Raw genomic sequence first — 15,792 nt, forward strand, 5'->3', positions numbered from 1 at the left:
GCTAATGGGTCTTCTAACAATTCCATTTAAAGTGGTATAAGCGTGTTTTAAATGTGTGGTGTGGGTGTGACACTGTTTATTCACATTCATCCTGATTTGCTTGGTAGTCAGTCATTCTGATTTGGTTATGGCCATGAACATTTATCCTGATCTTGGTTGTGGGGTGTTTAAACATCTTCCTTTTCATCGTTCGTTGTTCCCACACCTTTTAATGCATTTGCTCATTGTTTTTCTAATAGCAAAAACTATGGGGTGAAGGTGGTTCATAATGGATTTGGTGTGTTAGAGCAGCAGCACTTTAATCCACATTAAATGCACAAACTTGGAGTTCCAGTGTGTCCTTGACTCCCTTCTACAAAATGATGTCAGCCTGGACCTTGTGTTATCATGACCCTGTGTTATCATGGGCAGGATGCTGGCATAGCAACAGCATTCAGTTTGTAATGCAACATAGGGGTGGGGAAGCTGTTTGGTTCCACAGACCATATCATTATGAGGATCCACTTTACAGGCCAAATTTGACATGGTTGTGGGTACCCAGCTGCCCAATATGTGGTATCCTCTCTGGGGATTTACACCCCTTTAAATGGAGTAGGGAGGTTATTTCAAACAGAGAACTCAGATAGATTGGTAAAGAAAAAGCGTATTACAGTGGTACCTTGGGATAAGAACTTAATTTGTTCTGGAGGTCCGTTCTTAACCTGAAACTGTTCTTAACCTGAAGTACCACTTTAGCTAATAGGGCCTCGCGCTGCAGCCATGCGATTTCTGTTCTCATCCTGAAGCAAAGTTCTTAACCCAAGGTACTGTTTCTGGGTTAGCGGAGTCTGTAACCTGAACCGTCTGTAACCCGAGGTACCACTGTACAGTGGTGCCCCGCAAGACGAATGCCTCGCAAGATGGAAAACTCGCTAGACGAAAGAGTTTTCCGTTTTGGAGGTGCTTCGCAAAACAAATTTCCTATGGGCTTGCTTCGCAAGACGACAATGTCTTGTGAGTTCCTGCTGGGGTTTTTTCCTTCCCACCCCCCTTTTTCTAAGCTGCTAAGCCGCTTATCAGCTGATCCGATCAGCAGATAAGCCGCTAAAAGCCGCTAAAAGCCGCTAATAGCGCTAATCCGCTAATCCGTCAATGGGCTTGCTTCGCAAGACGAAAAAACCGCTAGACGAAGAGAATCACAGAACGGATTCTTTTCATCTTGCGAGGCACCACTGTATATGTGTTGTATATGTGATATAACACTATGACACCAGATGGCACTGTGCAGTCCCGTCTTTCACAACCGGATTTCCCTGTATGAGTTTACAACACGCTTATCTGAATTGCTTCTTTGACGTGTCTAGATCAAGCCAGAGCTTTGCAGTCAAGCTATTTAAGGCACCCTGTGACAGAGCTATAATGTTGTTATGAGTTGCGGGGGATGCGGGGATAGGCTGTACACGTGAGCCTCCTTCTAATTCCTGGATCCAGCAGGCATTAGCTCAGTTGGTAGAGCATGAGACTCTTAATTTCAGGGTTATGAGTTCGAGCCCCACGCTGGGCAAAAAGATTCCTGCATTGCAGGGGCTTGGACTAGATTACCCTTGTGGCCCCTTCCAACTTTACAATTCTTTGATCCTGTGAATTCCTGTGAATTCCTGTGAATTCCTATACTTCATCTGACCAGGAAGTTAGCCTGGCTTTACTAGGAATTCATGTTAATGCTGTGAACCCCTAGACTGGATAAACGTCTGGAACCACTTGGAGATTGGGATGGCATGCAACAAAATACAGAATGGCTTAACAATCAATCCCTCTTACTAGGGAACTGTGGGATCTGTAGCTCTGTTGGGGGAGGGGGTCCCCTAACAACTCTCAGTACCAGTGCCATTTTTCTAGAAAAAGAGGTGCCGGAACTCACCATGAACTCCTCCCTTGTTCTCTTATAATGGCAATGGCGCCCACCTGAGAGGGGCCAGAACTGAGTTCGGGTGAATTCTGGCTGGGGGAAAAGCCCTGCTCAGTACCCTTAAGAATTATTTGGAGGAATGACTGTTTAAAGCGGTACAATGGTGCTTTAAATGTATAGTGCTGTTAAGTCATTAGTCTGGAGCAGATGTGAGTTTCACATCATATTGTTGATGTCTGTCTACATCTCTTTGTGTGTCCCACATCAGAAGCATGAATAGCTGCCGTCCTGTATTTCTGAGTGTCCTAATATCTCTTAAATATTTCTTAGTCAATAAGAGTGTAGAACCTGAACCCTGGACTTAGCTGCCAAAACAACTGCTACTTCTCAGCTTTCAGAGGTGCCTTCCACAATACATTTGCACTCCAAAACATTGAGGTTAGAATAATTTACTGTGTACTTTGGGTGGGTATAGATTTCTTGTAGTGATAAAAAATTCAGGCATGATTTATTTTAATTTTACAATGTTTGTCTGCCCTTTTAATGAGTGAAGACCAGCCTTTAAACATGACAAGTTTAATGTAGCAGGTAAAGTAGGAATACTGTGTTTCTCGAATGTTCTTTGGGAATGACTTGTTTTTTAAAAATAGAACAAGGATATGAAAATTTTATTGCTACACCCAGCAATGGCATGGTCACTGCTGCCTATAAATATTGCCTATAAAGACCCAATTAAAAGCAAAATAAAACTTGAGCTATAGAAGAGTAAGTATAGACCGGGGTCGGCAAAGTATTTGGGGCTTGGGCTGGTTCACGGTCCCGCAGACGCCGCAGTGGGCCGGAGTGCGCACACGCCTGTGCAAACGCTATTTCCAGCGCTCCTTCCAGCACAGAGGAGGCATGTGCAGCTTTCCATTGGCAGCAGGAGCTTCCTGCAGCCAATGGGAAGCTGGTCAGCATCGCAGAAGGCAGTCCCCGCTGTGCTCTGCACCGATTTAGTGCGGTGCACGGGAGCAGACCAAGTGGGTGGCAGGGGTCTATGGGCCAGTTAAACAACCCCCATGGGCCTTAGGTTGCTGACCCCTGGTATAGACTATATCAATCACCTTCACAGCAGAGCCACTTCTTGCTTTCAGAGAAGGGTCTGTTTGAACTGGAGAATTATGACGGAAGTGGGGAGAACTGTAGTCAGGGATTTTGAGCTGAGTACAGTGATGCCCTGCAAGACGAATGCCTCGCAAGACGGAAAACTCGCTAGACGAAAGAGTTTTCCATTTTGGAGGTGCTTCGCAAAACCAATTTCCTATGGACTTGCTTCGCAAGACGAAAATGTCTTGCGAGTTCCTGCGGGTTTTTCCCCCCTTTCCCCCCTTTTTTCTAAGCCGCTAAGCCACTTATCAGCTGATCCGATAAGCCGATAAGCCGCTAAAAGCTGCTAATAGCGCTAATAGCGCTAATCCGCTAATCCGTCAATGGGCTTGCTTCGCAAGATGAAAGATGAAGAGAATCACAAAACGGATTCTTTTCGTCTTGCGAGGCACCACTGTAGTAGTTTTCAGTCTCCCTTCCCCTACCGGGGAAAGCAAAAGGATGCTGATCAGCATACATGCATACATACATATCTATCTATCTATCTATCTATCTATCTATCTATCTATCTATCATCTATCTATCTATCTATCTATCTATCATCTATCTATCTATCTATCTATCATCTATCTATCTATCTATCATCTATCTATCTATCTATCTATCTATCTATCTATCTATCATCTATCTAATCTCTCTAAAATATAGGTACTAGGGGTGGAGAGCAGATTCTTTTGGTTCTGCAAACCAACCTAGTTTATACATCCTGGACTAATAAGCAAAATGCAACACAGTTATCCTTTGGAACTCAATACTTCTAATTTTGTGATACAGTTTTGTAACCCCACAAAAATGTAAGAACGTCAAGAAGTTCAGACTCCTGTTCCCACAGTGGCCACCAAGATGCCCATGGGAAGCCCACAAACAGAACCTGAGTACAACAGTGCTCTCCCCACCTGTGATTCCCATAAATTGGAATCTGGAACCATTACTGCCTCCGGTCATGGAGGCAGAGCATAGTCATCATGGCTAAGAGCCATTGATAGCCTTCTGCTCTGTGAATTTATCTAATACAGTCGTACCTTGCTTTTCGAACAGCTTAGTTCTTGAATGTTTTGGCTCCCAAATGCTGCAAACCCGGAAGTGAATGTTCCAGTTTGCACCTCTATTTTTGGAAGTCAAACGTCCGGCGGGGCTTCCATGGCTTACGATTGGCTGCAGGAGGTTCCTGCAGCCAATCAGAAGCCACACTTTGGTTTTTGAACATTTTGGAAGTTGAACAGACTTCCGGAACGGATTCCGTTCGTCTTCCAAGGTACAACTGTACTCTTTCTTTATACTCTTCCTATTTTCTATAACCTCCAGGTTGGATTACTGCAATGTATTATATGTGGGGCTGCCTCTGAGAACAGTTCAGAAGCTTCAGCAGGTGCAGAATTCAGCAACCTGGATGCTCACTGAGGCAAGATGATCTGAGCATATTACACCAATCTGGGCTTGACTGGGAAAACCTGGCTTATATTTGATTATGATGAGTTACCTCTGAGGCATGCATAGGAACACACCACAATTTTAAGGTTTAAAAGGTTTGCCACTACCAGGAAGTTCAGAGATAAATCTCTGTGATCAATCTATTCAAATTAGTGCATGAATACTAGCTTCAGGTTTTAATGAGAGCAGAGGGGAATTCAGCATTTTTATGTGTGTGTTTTCAAGGGTCAAAAGTGTCATTAACTAACAAGGGGGAGAGAGACCGAGAGAGAGAAGGAAGGGAATTTACTACTAATTCTCCTTGGAGCACTGGATCCAGATGGTACGCTAGATTACACGCGCTTGTTAGAGCTCTCCTCAATTGTATGTTGGGGGCTCCTACTCCTTTTAACTTTTTTAACTTTCCAATTTTGTAACTTTTAAACCCTCTTCTTATCGAAAGTAGGGTATGTTTTATGTGTTTGGTAACCTGGGGTCTTATATCAGAGAACTTGTGAAGTTGGCACCATAAATTAGATCTAACGAAGTCGAACAGCTGAACAGCTGCCGCCCAGCCTATTTCAAGGACTCGTAACTCTAAACAATTTTAATTAATCTTCTGAACTTTTTTCCAAACTGACTCTGACACAGGCTTTGACTCGGCGTTTTAAATGAACTAAGGGAGGTGGAGAAAGGTTATTGCTACCGAAGACGCTATGTTACAAGAGTGTTCCATTTGGGCTTGCCTCTAGCTTCTTAGCTTGTGAATCCAACTGTCCTGCATGCCAGCAGTACAGTGGTACCTCGGGTTAAGAACTTAATTCGTTCTGGAGGTCTGTTCTTAACCTGAAACTGTTCTTAACCTGAGGTACCACTTTAGCTAATGGCGCTTCCCACTGCCACTGCGCGATTTCTGTTTTCATCCTGAAGCAAAGTTCTTAACCCGAGGTAATATTTCTGGGTTAGCGGAGTCTGTAACCTGACACATATGTTACCTGAAGCGTATGTAACCCGAGGTACCACTGTACTCCTAAATGAAACAGACTGATTAAATGCACGGCATGGAGCCTGGGTCAAAATATATTACTCAACTGAAAGGCACGTAGGGAAGCCAGAGGGGAGTAGGGACCACTCTGAAGATGCCAGAGGCTCTTAAGCCACAGGGCTGGCAGCTGGCCATAGCAGAGGGGGTAACCAACAGAACTTACGTGAGGCCAAGGCTCTCAGGGGCCTTTGTGGTGAGGGCCTTCCACCTGGGGGTGAGTCGACATCCGTTCTTCAGGTGGCAGCTGGAGTTTAGGATGAGGCCAATTCTGAACCTCTCAGGTCTTGAGACACCCAAGGTTGAACCTACCCAGGTGGCAGCTGGGGGACGGTCAGTCCTGGAGGTAGCAACACTGGTGGCTCCCACCCTGGCATGGAGAAGGATGATGTAATGGAGGCTCCCTCGCCCCCCGGAGGTATCATCCCATGGCCCTGAGAACACCAGCTGCGGGGGGGGGGGGGAACCTGAGGACTCCTGATGCTAAGAGGAACACTTTCTCTGCCACTACAAGTGCTAGTGCAACAGCAAGGGGAGGGCCCCCTGAGACCATCGGGCACGGCATTGACACCGAACAGGGCATTTACTGAGCCTGCCGCCCCTTGTTTTGCCCATCCCCCGATGTTGCCTGGTTGTCCAGGTTGGCAGATCATTTGAGTAGACTCAAGCTGGCGAGTGATGCTACAAGAACTTCTTCTGCTACAAGAACCCCTTTTCTTTTTTCTTTCTCCTCCCCCCCTGCCCCCTTACTTTGCCATCTGTTTTAGTTCTTTATAGTCCATTGTTTCATGATTATATTTAAGTTTTGCTTGTTTACTGTTAGATGCTTGATTGTTGTTCTCCTACTATTTAGGTGGTTTTTCTTCCCTGAATGTATGTTATATGGTAGTTCTGTTTAGCTGTGGAATGTTTTGTGGTTTATTTTCCAATTTAATTAATTAATTACTGCCCGGTTTCGAATCTTCCATTCCTGGGTAAGGTGATTGAGAGAGCGGTTTCTGAACAGCTTGGTGGGTTTCTGGATGAAACATTGGCTCTGGATTCATTCCAATCCGGCTTCCGCTCTGGTCATGGGACTGAAACGGCTCTGGTCGCCCTAACAGATGATCTCCGTAGGCAGCTGGATCGAGGTGGGTTGGGGCTGCTGATTCTTTTAGACCTGTCAGCAGCCTTTGACATGGTCAGTCATGAACTCCTGGACCACTGCCTCACCAATGTGGGGGTCCAAGGCACAGTCCTTCAATGGCTGCGTTCGATTCTCTCTGGTTGGGGACAGAGGGTGGCGCTTGGGGGGAAATTGTCATTGTGCCATTCCTTGGTGTGTGGAGTGCCACAGGGTGCGATACTCTCTCCGATGCTTTTCAACATCTTTATGCGCCCCCTCGCCCAGCTTGTCCGGAGTTTTGGGTTGGGCTGCCATCAGTATGCTGATGACACCTAGCTCTATCTGTTGATGGATGACCATCCTGACTCGGCCCCAGACACACTGATCAGATGTTTGGAAGCTGTGGCTGGATGGTTACGTGGGAGCCGGTTGGAGTTAAATCCTTCGAAGACAGAGGTCCTTTGGCTGGGTCAGGATGATATGGGATGGGGGGGCAATGCCCATCTCTTGTGGGGGCACAATTAGTGCCAGCACCATCCATTAAGAGTTTGGGTGTAATCTTCGACACCTCCCTTTCCACGGAGGCGCAGATTGCAGCTATAACAAAGGTGGCATTTTTTCATCTCCGCCAAGCTAAGCAGTTGGCTCCTTACCTCTCTTGCCCTGACCTAGCCACTGTGATCCACACAACGGTCACCTCCAGACTGGATTATTGTAACTCACTCTACATGGGGCTGCCCTTGAGACTGACCCAGAAACTCCAGCGGGTGCAGAATGCCCCGGCGAGACTCCTTACGGGGTCCTCGCTGTGAGATCCTATTCACCCAGTGCTATACCAGCTGCACTGGCTCCTGGTGGAGTACAGGATCAGGTTTAAGGTACTGGTTATAACTTTTAAAGCCTTGTACGGCCTGGGACCCTCGTACCTATGGGACTGCCTCTCCTGGTATATCCCACGAAGGACCTTGCAGTCTTCAAACAGAAACATCTTAGAGGTCCCGGGCCACAGGGAGTTTAGGCTGGCCTCAACCAGAGCCAGGGCTTTTTCGGCTGTGGCTCCGATCTGGTGGAACGCTCTGTCACAAGAGACTAGGGCCCTACGGGACTTGACATCTTTTCGCAGGGCCTGCAAGACAGAGCTGTTCCACCAGGACTTTGGCCAAGGCACAGCCTGACCCCCTCCTGTATTACTTTACTGTATTACTTTACTGTTGTTAGCCGCTATGAGCCAGGCTTCGGCTGGGGAGGCGGGATATAAATAAAATATTATTATTATTATTATTAGATTCTTTTCTCCCTGCCCCTAATGGATCTGGACAGGTTTACTTGGACTTCCAACAAAGGTCCTCTTGCATCTATTGGTTAAGTCTCAGGAAGCAAAGAATAGGAATAAATGGACAGTTATCCAAATGGAGAGATGTAAAAAGTGAAGTCCCTCAAGGTTCAGTATTGGGGCCTGTACATTCTAACTTTTCATATATGATCTAGAGTTAGGAGTGAGGAATGAGGTGCCCAAGTTTGCGGATGATACTAAATTGTCCAGGTCATTAAAACAAAAATAGACTGTGAAGCGCTCCAAAAGGACCTCTCCCAACCTAAGTGAACAGGCAGAAAATGGCAAATGTGATTAAATGTCAACAAGTGTAAGGTGATACGTGTTGGAGCAAAAATACCTTAATTTCACATATATGCTCACCAGGAATGAGACCTTGGAGTCATAGTAGATAGCTTGATGAAGATTTTGATGCAGTGTTCAGCAGCTGTGAAGCAGGCAAATTTCATGCTAGGAAAGGAATTTAAAATTAAACTTTTGCTAGCATAATGCTATTATGGTCACCTCACCTCAAAATGGGTGTTGTACAGCTAGAAAATGATACAACTAGAATTGGACACAATTGTTGAGTGACAAAATGTAATATTTAAGCTCGGAAAAATATTAATGGGGGGGCAATGACTGTCCATTGTTGTATAACCTCCCCACAAACAATGCAGAAAGAAACATAATTTGCAGGTGCCTCCCTTCCCCGATAGTGAATACTACTAATACTTTCTGACATGATTTCTGTTCCTGACCTCCAGCAAACATAGAAGTGCAGTAATTTCTACTCCCATTTCTATTGCTGATGGAATTCTCCAACATCTCAGACAGTGAACTTGCAAGTACTTCTAAGCAAAGTCTTACATTGCTGTTTTGTTTTCTGTGGTTTGATTTGTTTGCAAGTTTCATGGTTCTTCTTGCCCGGAAGAACCTTGGGCATGATAGTGCTTGTACGCACTCTACAGCTAGTAGAGCTGAACTGAAAGTTGCTTCCGACTTATCAAAAAAACAAAACAAAACAAAACTCAGAATTTTTCCTCTGCCACTTTTGTGAAATAGTCTCCAGATCATTTTCTTAAGTAGGATATCTGCCAAGTATTTGACATCCTACAACATTTTGTTTCAGTAGTTGACCTTTCACAATATTTAATACCTGTCGTGTAATGATTCAACAATATTTTATGGTTGGCATGCAATAATATTTAGTGTTTGATTGCATACTATGGTTAACATGAAATAATATTTGGCACTTGATAGCATTTGACAGACAACATACATTTAGGATTTGACAGCTTTTGAGATTCCATATTTGATATCTGCTGAGACACAATGTGAATAAAGCTCTTGAATATTGGGGTAAAATTTCAAATTCAAAATGCATATTTCAGTGTTGGGAGTTCAATATTTCACATTCCAAACAGGAATAGCAAAACTTGAAATTCTGGACAATTTCAAACTTTCTTTTCAGCTCTACATTTTTGCTCTAGGTCACAGTGGGGAAAGTGGGGCAGCACCCAAAACCAAAAGAAGTTGAGGAAGGGCTAAGTTTGTAATACGGCGCTTTAAAAAAAATCAAGCTATCAAATAATATAATTCTATATAATAGCAAAAAGCCCAATACACTTGAGAGCAGAATGTTAACAGAGGAAACTGCCTTCTACTGAGTCAGAGAATTGGTCCATCTAGGTCAGTAGTGTCTGCACGGACTGGCAGCAGCTCTCCAGGATGTCAGACATACAGTAGAATCTTTTCAGACCTACCTGAGAATGCAGGGAATGAACCTTGTAACCTCTATGTGCAAATCAGATACTCAACCTTTAACACAAACACATTGGGCATTTCAGTAATGATATAACTATATTGTTTCTAAAAGTTCAGTTATTCTTATTTTGAGCACTGCTCTGAGGCCTTGCATCTTTCTCTGCTTCTAGCCTAAACCAAATCACAGCTGCCATCTAGTGGTTGATTTCTGCATCTTCTCAGTTTTAGACTGAAGACGCTTACTAAACCCATGTCGACCTGAGATTCCATAAAATACCATTCTGGAAAACATGTGGGCCCCAGTTCTATTATGCTAGCCTTACTGCATTACAGGATCAAGGACCAATCTTTTGAGAAGAGAGGTCCTCTTCATCTGTTTCGTTTCAAATCCACAGAAAACTGAAAACACTAACTTAACGTTCCAAAACTACCTTGGCTGCTGCTGCTCTCTGTTTTAGGCACCTGATAAGCATAGGGCTGATAAGCCTAAGCATAAAACATGAGCAATATATTATTGTACTTATTAAATCAGGGGTGTTATATTTATCTTAATGACGCAGGGATAGGGAACAGAGCGGCCTTCAAACGCCAGACTCCCACAAGTGAGAGCCCAGGGGTCTGAACACTCATCTCCCCCACACCACTTTCTGGACACGGCCCAGGAGAAAGGAGCGGAACCACTGTATAACAGTGCCCCCAGCTCCCAGCCCCTCAAGACGGTCCAGAAGGATGTTATGGTCGATGGTGTCAAAGGCCGCTAAGAGATCCAGCAGACCAAGGAAACAGCTCCCACCTTTATCCCTAGCCCACCGGAGATCATCAACCAGTGCGACCAAGGCAGTTTCAGTCCCGTGATGCGGCCTGAATGCCAACTGGAAGGGATCCAAATGGTCCGCATCCTCCAGGTGTCCTTGGAGTTGTTCAGCAACCACCCGTTCAATCATCTTGCCCAAGAATGGTAGATTTGAGACTGGGCGATAGTTGGCTATATTGGTCAGGTCTAAAGATGTTTTTTTAAGAAGCTGTTTTTCAGCAGGTCTGGGAAGGCTCCCTCGCAGAGGGAAGCATTCACCACCCCGCAGAGCCCATCGTCCAGCCCTTCCAGACTTGTTTTATTAGCCAGGATGGGCAAGGATCAAGGAGACAAGTGGTTGGTTTCACGCGTCCAAGCAGCCTGTCCACATCCTCAGAGGTAACGGATTGGAATTGATCCCATGTAACAGGACCAGACAGAACTCTAGCACTCTCCTGCCCTGGCCCTGCTCCCACGGTGGAGTCTACCTCCTTCTGAATCTGAGTGACTTTATCTGCAAAAAAACTTTGCAAAAGCATTGCAGGAGATCTTGGGATCCCTACCAGGCCCCAGTGGTGCAGGTGGTTCCAATAGATTGTGAACCACCTGAAAAAGTCTCCTGCTGCTGTTTTCTGCAGATGCAATGGAGGCGGCGAAGAAGGCCCTCTTTGCCGTTGCCATTGCCACTTGGTAGGCTTGACGTTGAGCTCTAGCCTGTGTCCGATCTGATTCAGAATGAGTTTTCCACCACTGGCGCTCTAGCCGTCTCAGTGATTGTTTCATCGCCCTCAGCTCCAAGGAAAACCATGGGGCTGTCTGGGCTCCATGCAATCGGAGAGTGCGCTTCAGAGCCAGACAGTCAATAGCCCTGGTTAACTCCGTATTCCAGCGGGCCACCAGGGACTCAGCTGAAAGGCCAACAACTTGGGATAAAACATCCCCTACCGCTCGCTGGAAGCCAATTGGGTCCATTAAGTGGCGGGGGCGGACCATCCGAATCGGTCCCACCTCCCTGCAGAGGGGAAGGGTTGTGGAGAAGTCCAGTTGCACCAGGAAGTGATCTGACCATGGCACTTCTTTTGTTTCACTTTTAGTTAGTGTCAGATCATCAACATCCGTAGAGGTGAACACCAAGTCTAAGGCATGTCCACGGCTATGAGTTGGGCCAAACTTATTCAGGGACAGCCGCATGGAGGCCATGCTTTCCACGAAGTCCCGATCAGCCCCTTGTAAGGTCGTGTCGGCATGGATGTTAAAACCCCCAGGACAACCAAACTAGGTGTCTCCAGGAGCATATCCGCCACAACCCGAAGCAGCTCGGGCAGGGAATCCTTGATGCAGTGGGGTGGTCGGTACACCAAAAGGAATCCTGTACTACCCCTATTGCCCAACTTCCAGAACATGCACTCAGAGAGCTGGGTCTTTCCAATAGGACGCCTGGTGCAAACTAATGACTTCCTAAAAATCACTGCAACCCCCCATCCCCGCCCACATGACCTGGGTTGCTGTGCGTAAGAGAAACCTGGTGGGCAAGCAGTGGCAAGGACAGGCCCATCTGCTTCATCCAAACAAGTCTCTGTTACACAAGCCAGGTCAAATCCTCCATCCACAATCAGGTCGTGGATGGCAGTGGTTTTATTCATCATTGACCTGGCATTGCACAGCAACACTTTCAGGTCATGTGGGTTTCCCTTCCTGATTCCTGTATCCTTCCGGTCAGGACCAGACCTGGAGGCAGGGATAGTCCTCAAACAACGACTAAACCTGCCTCCTCGGTAATGACATGGTCTGGTCTTAGCATAACTCCTCCTCCTGTCCGTGATCACTGAGATCGGGTGTCTCAATACCTCCCCCCCCCCTGTGGAACCTGCCCCAGCCATTCTGTTGGCTGAGGCCCACTCCCAGGCAGCCCTGACCCCTCCCCTTAAAAGGCAAAATACAAACTATATAGTAACTTAACAGAATTTAAAAAATAAAAACAAAACAAGAAACAATTATGTTAAATTAAATTGCTCCCCACCCTGACTAAATACTTATCCCACCCCAAGCAGAGATAAAATAATAAAATAATATATTATAAAAAACAACAACCCCCATTTAAGGTGCTGCAAATTAAAAGCACTTAAAACATTTAAAAACATTTTTGCCACTTGCTGCAGGTAGCTGCTCAGGCCTCTAAACTGTAGTGGTGATTGCAGGCCCCGCCCCCTAGGCCAGATGGAATTGGCAGGAGAGGGAGCGGTCTTCCCAGCACTCACAAGAGCAGCAGCAGATCGATAGATCAATGCAGTGGTACCTCAGGTTAAGAACTTAATTCGTTCCGGAGGTCCGTTCTTTCTTCTTCTCATTCTGAGGTAAAGTTCTTAACCTGAGGTACTATTTCTGGGTTAGCGGAGTCTGTAACCTGAAGCGTCTGTGACCCGAGGTACCACTGTAATCTACTCTAGCCTTTTCCTTGACTTTCTATGTGCGTGTACATCTCCAACATGTTATCTTCTTCTTCCAGTCTGAAAAAGCTGTATTTTACAACTCTGCTATCTGGTGGGAAGGGCTAGGGGCCGCTAGGCCCATGCTCTGTATGCAGAATGCCATCGGTTCAATCCTTGGGATCTCTAGGGACGGTTGGTAAAGTTTTCTGCCTGAAACCCTGGAGAGCCACTGCCAATCATTGTAGACCAGGGATGGGGAACCTGTGGCGCTCTGGATGTTGCTAGATTCCAACACCCACCAGCCCCAGACAGCATGGCCAATGGGCAGGGATGATTGGAGTTGTAATCCAAGTACAGTGGTGCCTCGCAAGACAAAAAGAATCCGTTCTGTGATTCTCTTTGTCTAGCGGTTTTTTCGTCTTGCGAAGCAAGCCCATTGACGGATTAGCGCTATTAGCGGCTTTTAGCGGCTTATCTGCTGATCGGATCAGCTGATAAGCGGCTTAGCGGCTTAGAAAAAGGGGGGAGGGGAAAAAACCAGCAGGAACTCACAAGACATTGTCGTCTTGCGAAGCAAGCCCATAGGAAATTCGTTTTGCGAAGCACCTCCAAAACGGAAAACTCTTTCGTCTAGCGAGTTTTCCGTCTTGCAAGGCATTCGTCTTGCGGGGCACCACTGTAATATATAGAGGACCAGAGGTTCCCCACCCATGACATCCCAATGATGTCTCCATCCCTGGGCCCTGAGTGTTGGCTGGGAAGGGCGGGGTATAAATAAAATTTATTATTATTATAAATAAAATTATTATTATTATAAATAAAATTATTATTATTATAAATAAAATTTATTATTATTATAAATAAAATTTATTATTATTATAAATAAAATTATTATTATTAATAATAAAATTTATTATTATTATAAATAAAATTTATTATTATTATTATTATTAAAGTGATTGCATAGAATGCATATTGTAATATTTCTTGCTGCAACACTTGACCAACTTGTCCCCACCCCTGTCTATGTCTCCATTAGGTAAAGGTTAGGTCCAGTCGCAAACGACTCTGAGGTTGCGCGCTCATCTCACTCTATAGGCCGAGGGAGCCGGCATTTTTCTGCAGACAGCTTCCGGGTCATGTGGCCAGCATGACTAAGCCACTTCTGGCGAACCAGAGCAGCGCACAGAAACGCCGTTTACCTTCCCACTGGAGCGGTACCTATTTATCTACTTGCAGTGGTATGCTTTCAAACTGCTAGGTGGGCAGGAGCTGGGACTGAACAACGGGAGCTCACCCCATCAAGGGGATTCGAACTGCTGACCTTCCGACTGGTTTAGACCACAGTGCCACCCTAAAACCTCTGGATTAGGGGTTCCCAAGCTGTGGTCTAAAGACGCATAAGCCTTCTTCAGGTAGTCAGCAACATGCCCACATTAACGATCCATTACTTAGTTTTAATTGTATCTTTGTTGCTTCTTTTATTGCTTATATTGCATTTTAATGATTTACAACTTGAATTCTGAGGAATGCAAACTGTGTAATACAATAAAATGCAATATAAGCAATAAAAGAATAAATAAAAAACAAAATAAAAAATCACAGCACATTGTAATTGCTTAGAGTTGCCAGAAGTCCGGAAAGTACCAGACATGCATGGAATACTGCAGCCACAGGCAGTGTCCGAGTGGAAATTGATGGAATGTCTGGGAAAATCTGGACGTATGGCAACCCATGTTGGCAGTGTTGTTTTTTGCAGATTTTTTTTCATAAATAGCTCAACAACTTCGGGCAAAACTAAAAAAAAAAAAAAGCTTGACAACTACTTTTCTGTCAGATTTTCACTATTTGAAATATGGCAACCCTATAATTGCTAGAAGAGGCATAAAAATCATTAAGTGGTTTGCAAAAACCAACAGTAGTTTTCAAGTGTCTGGCGGACAGTGGGAAGTTTGGAAACCTCTGGGCTAAGGTCTCCAGTGCTGCATTTAAATAATCCTTGGTAAACAGAAAATCTGTGGGGAGATATGTGTTGTTTTTATTAAACATTCATAAAAGCAGAGTATATCACATGTGACACCTGAGCCTATAGTTTTCTGAATTCACAGCCCTGTTGGTCTGTCAGTCTGGTGCAAAGCAATCATCAAGAACCAGAAAGTTGTGAGGTGCAAACTGAGATCAAAATTTTCCTAAGGGCTGGTTTGCACTCAACTCTTATCTCTGGCTAGGTCTTCCATTGCTGATGTTGGTACATGCTAGATAGGAGACTGTGAAATTCTACCCATGGGTGTAGAGATATGTTTCTGTGGAACTCTTTATCAGTTATTGAATTGGCTTCCTTGAGATATGTTCTTACTTTGTACCATGTGTTGTATGAGAAAGAGAGAAGCTTCAGTTCAAAATCATGATGGATGAGGTGCCCAGATCCTCTCTGCAACCAATTTTTTATTCTCTACTGCAATCCTTAAGGGTCAGCAACCTTTTGGGACCAGTGGACACACATTTGGAATTTTGAGAAGTAGTCACAAAATAGCTATGGGGAGTGGGGTGGTGGTCGAATCGCATAAACGCAAAGTGGCTGCCACTTCTGAAAGTGCACATCCATTGCCCACTGCAGTGTTTAAGCACAGAGAAGCATTCTGTTCCTCTACTCAGTTCAGAATGGAAGGGAAGGTGGGTGTCCAGTCCTCGCATCCAATGAAGGAGTCGGGTTCAAGGTAGGAAAGGCTGAGTCAGTGCAAGCAGGAACCAAGCAGGAAGAGCAAATGGTCTCTTGTGTGTTGTGAATTTTTTGAAGGGTTATTTACTGAGACCTTTCACAAGCGCCACAAAAAGCACTGGCAAGCACACCAGTGCCCGTGGGCACTGCATTGGAAATCCCTACCTTAATACATATA

General features: G+C 45.1%; 1 protein-coding gene across 6 annotated transcripts in view; it reads right to left on the reverse strand.

Annotated features, from left to right (window-relative positions):
* NOX1 (NADPH oxidase 1) overlaps nucleotides 1-10,012 on the reverse strand; it is a 40,508-nt gene extending 30,496 nt beyond the window's left edge. For 2 of the 6 annotated variants that reach the window (XM_082208597.1, XM_082208601.1), the window contains exons 1-2: nucleotides 9,673-9,731; nucleotides 8,279-8,377 (exon numbers count right to left, since the gene is read on the reverse strand). Coding sequence is in view for 2 of the 6 variants with exons in the window: in XM_082208596.1 (XP_082064722.1) it covers nucleotides 2,983-3,090; nucleotides 3,430-3,504 (183 nt within the window). In the remaining 4 variants the exon portion in view is untranslated. Of the gene's footprint in view, nucleotides 1-2,982; nucleotides 3,091-3,429; nucleotides 3,534-8,278; nucleotides 8,378-9,672; nucleotides 9,732-9,996 lie in introns of those variants that run through there. The other 4 variants (XM_082208596.1, XM_082208599.1, XM_082208598.1 and 1 more) reach the window with 3 other exon arrangements.
* Nucleotides 10,013-15,792: the final 5,780 nt, after the last annotated feature.

This window comes from Podarcis vaucheri (genome assembly GCF_965113315.1).
Source record: "Podarcis vaucheri genome assembly, chromosome: Z".
In the NCBI taxonomy this organism is placed as follows: domain Eukaryota; kingdom Metazoa; phylum Chordata; class Lepidosauria; order Squamata; family Lacertidae; genus Podarcis; species Podarcis vaucheri.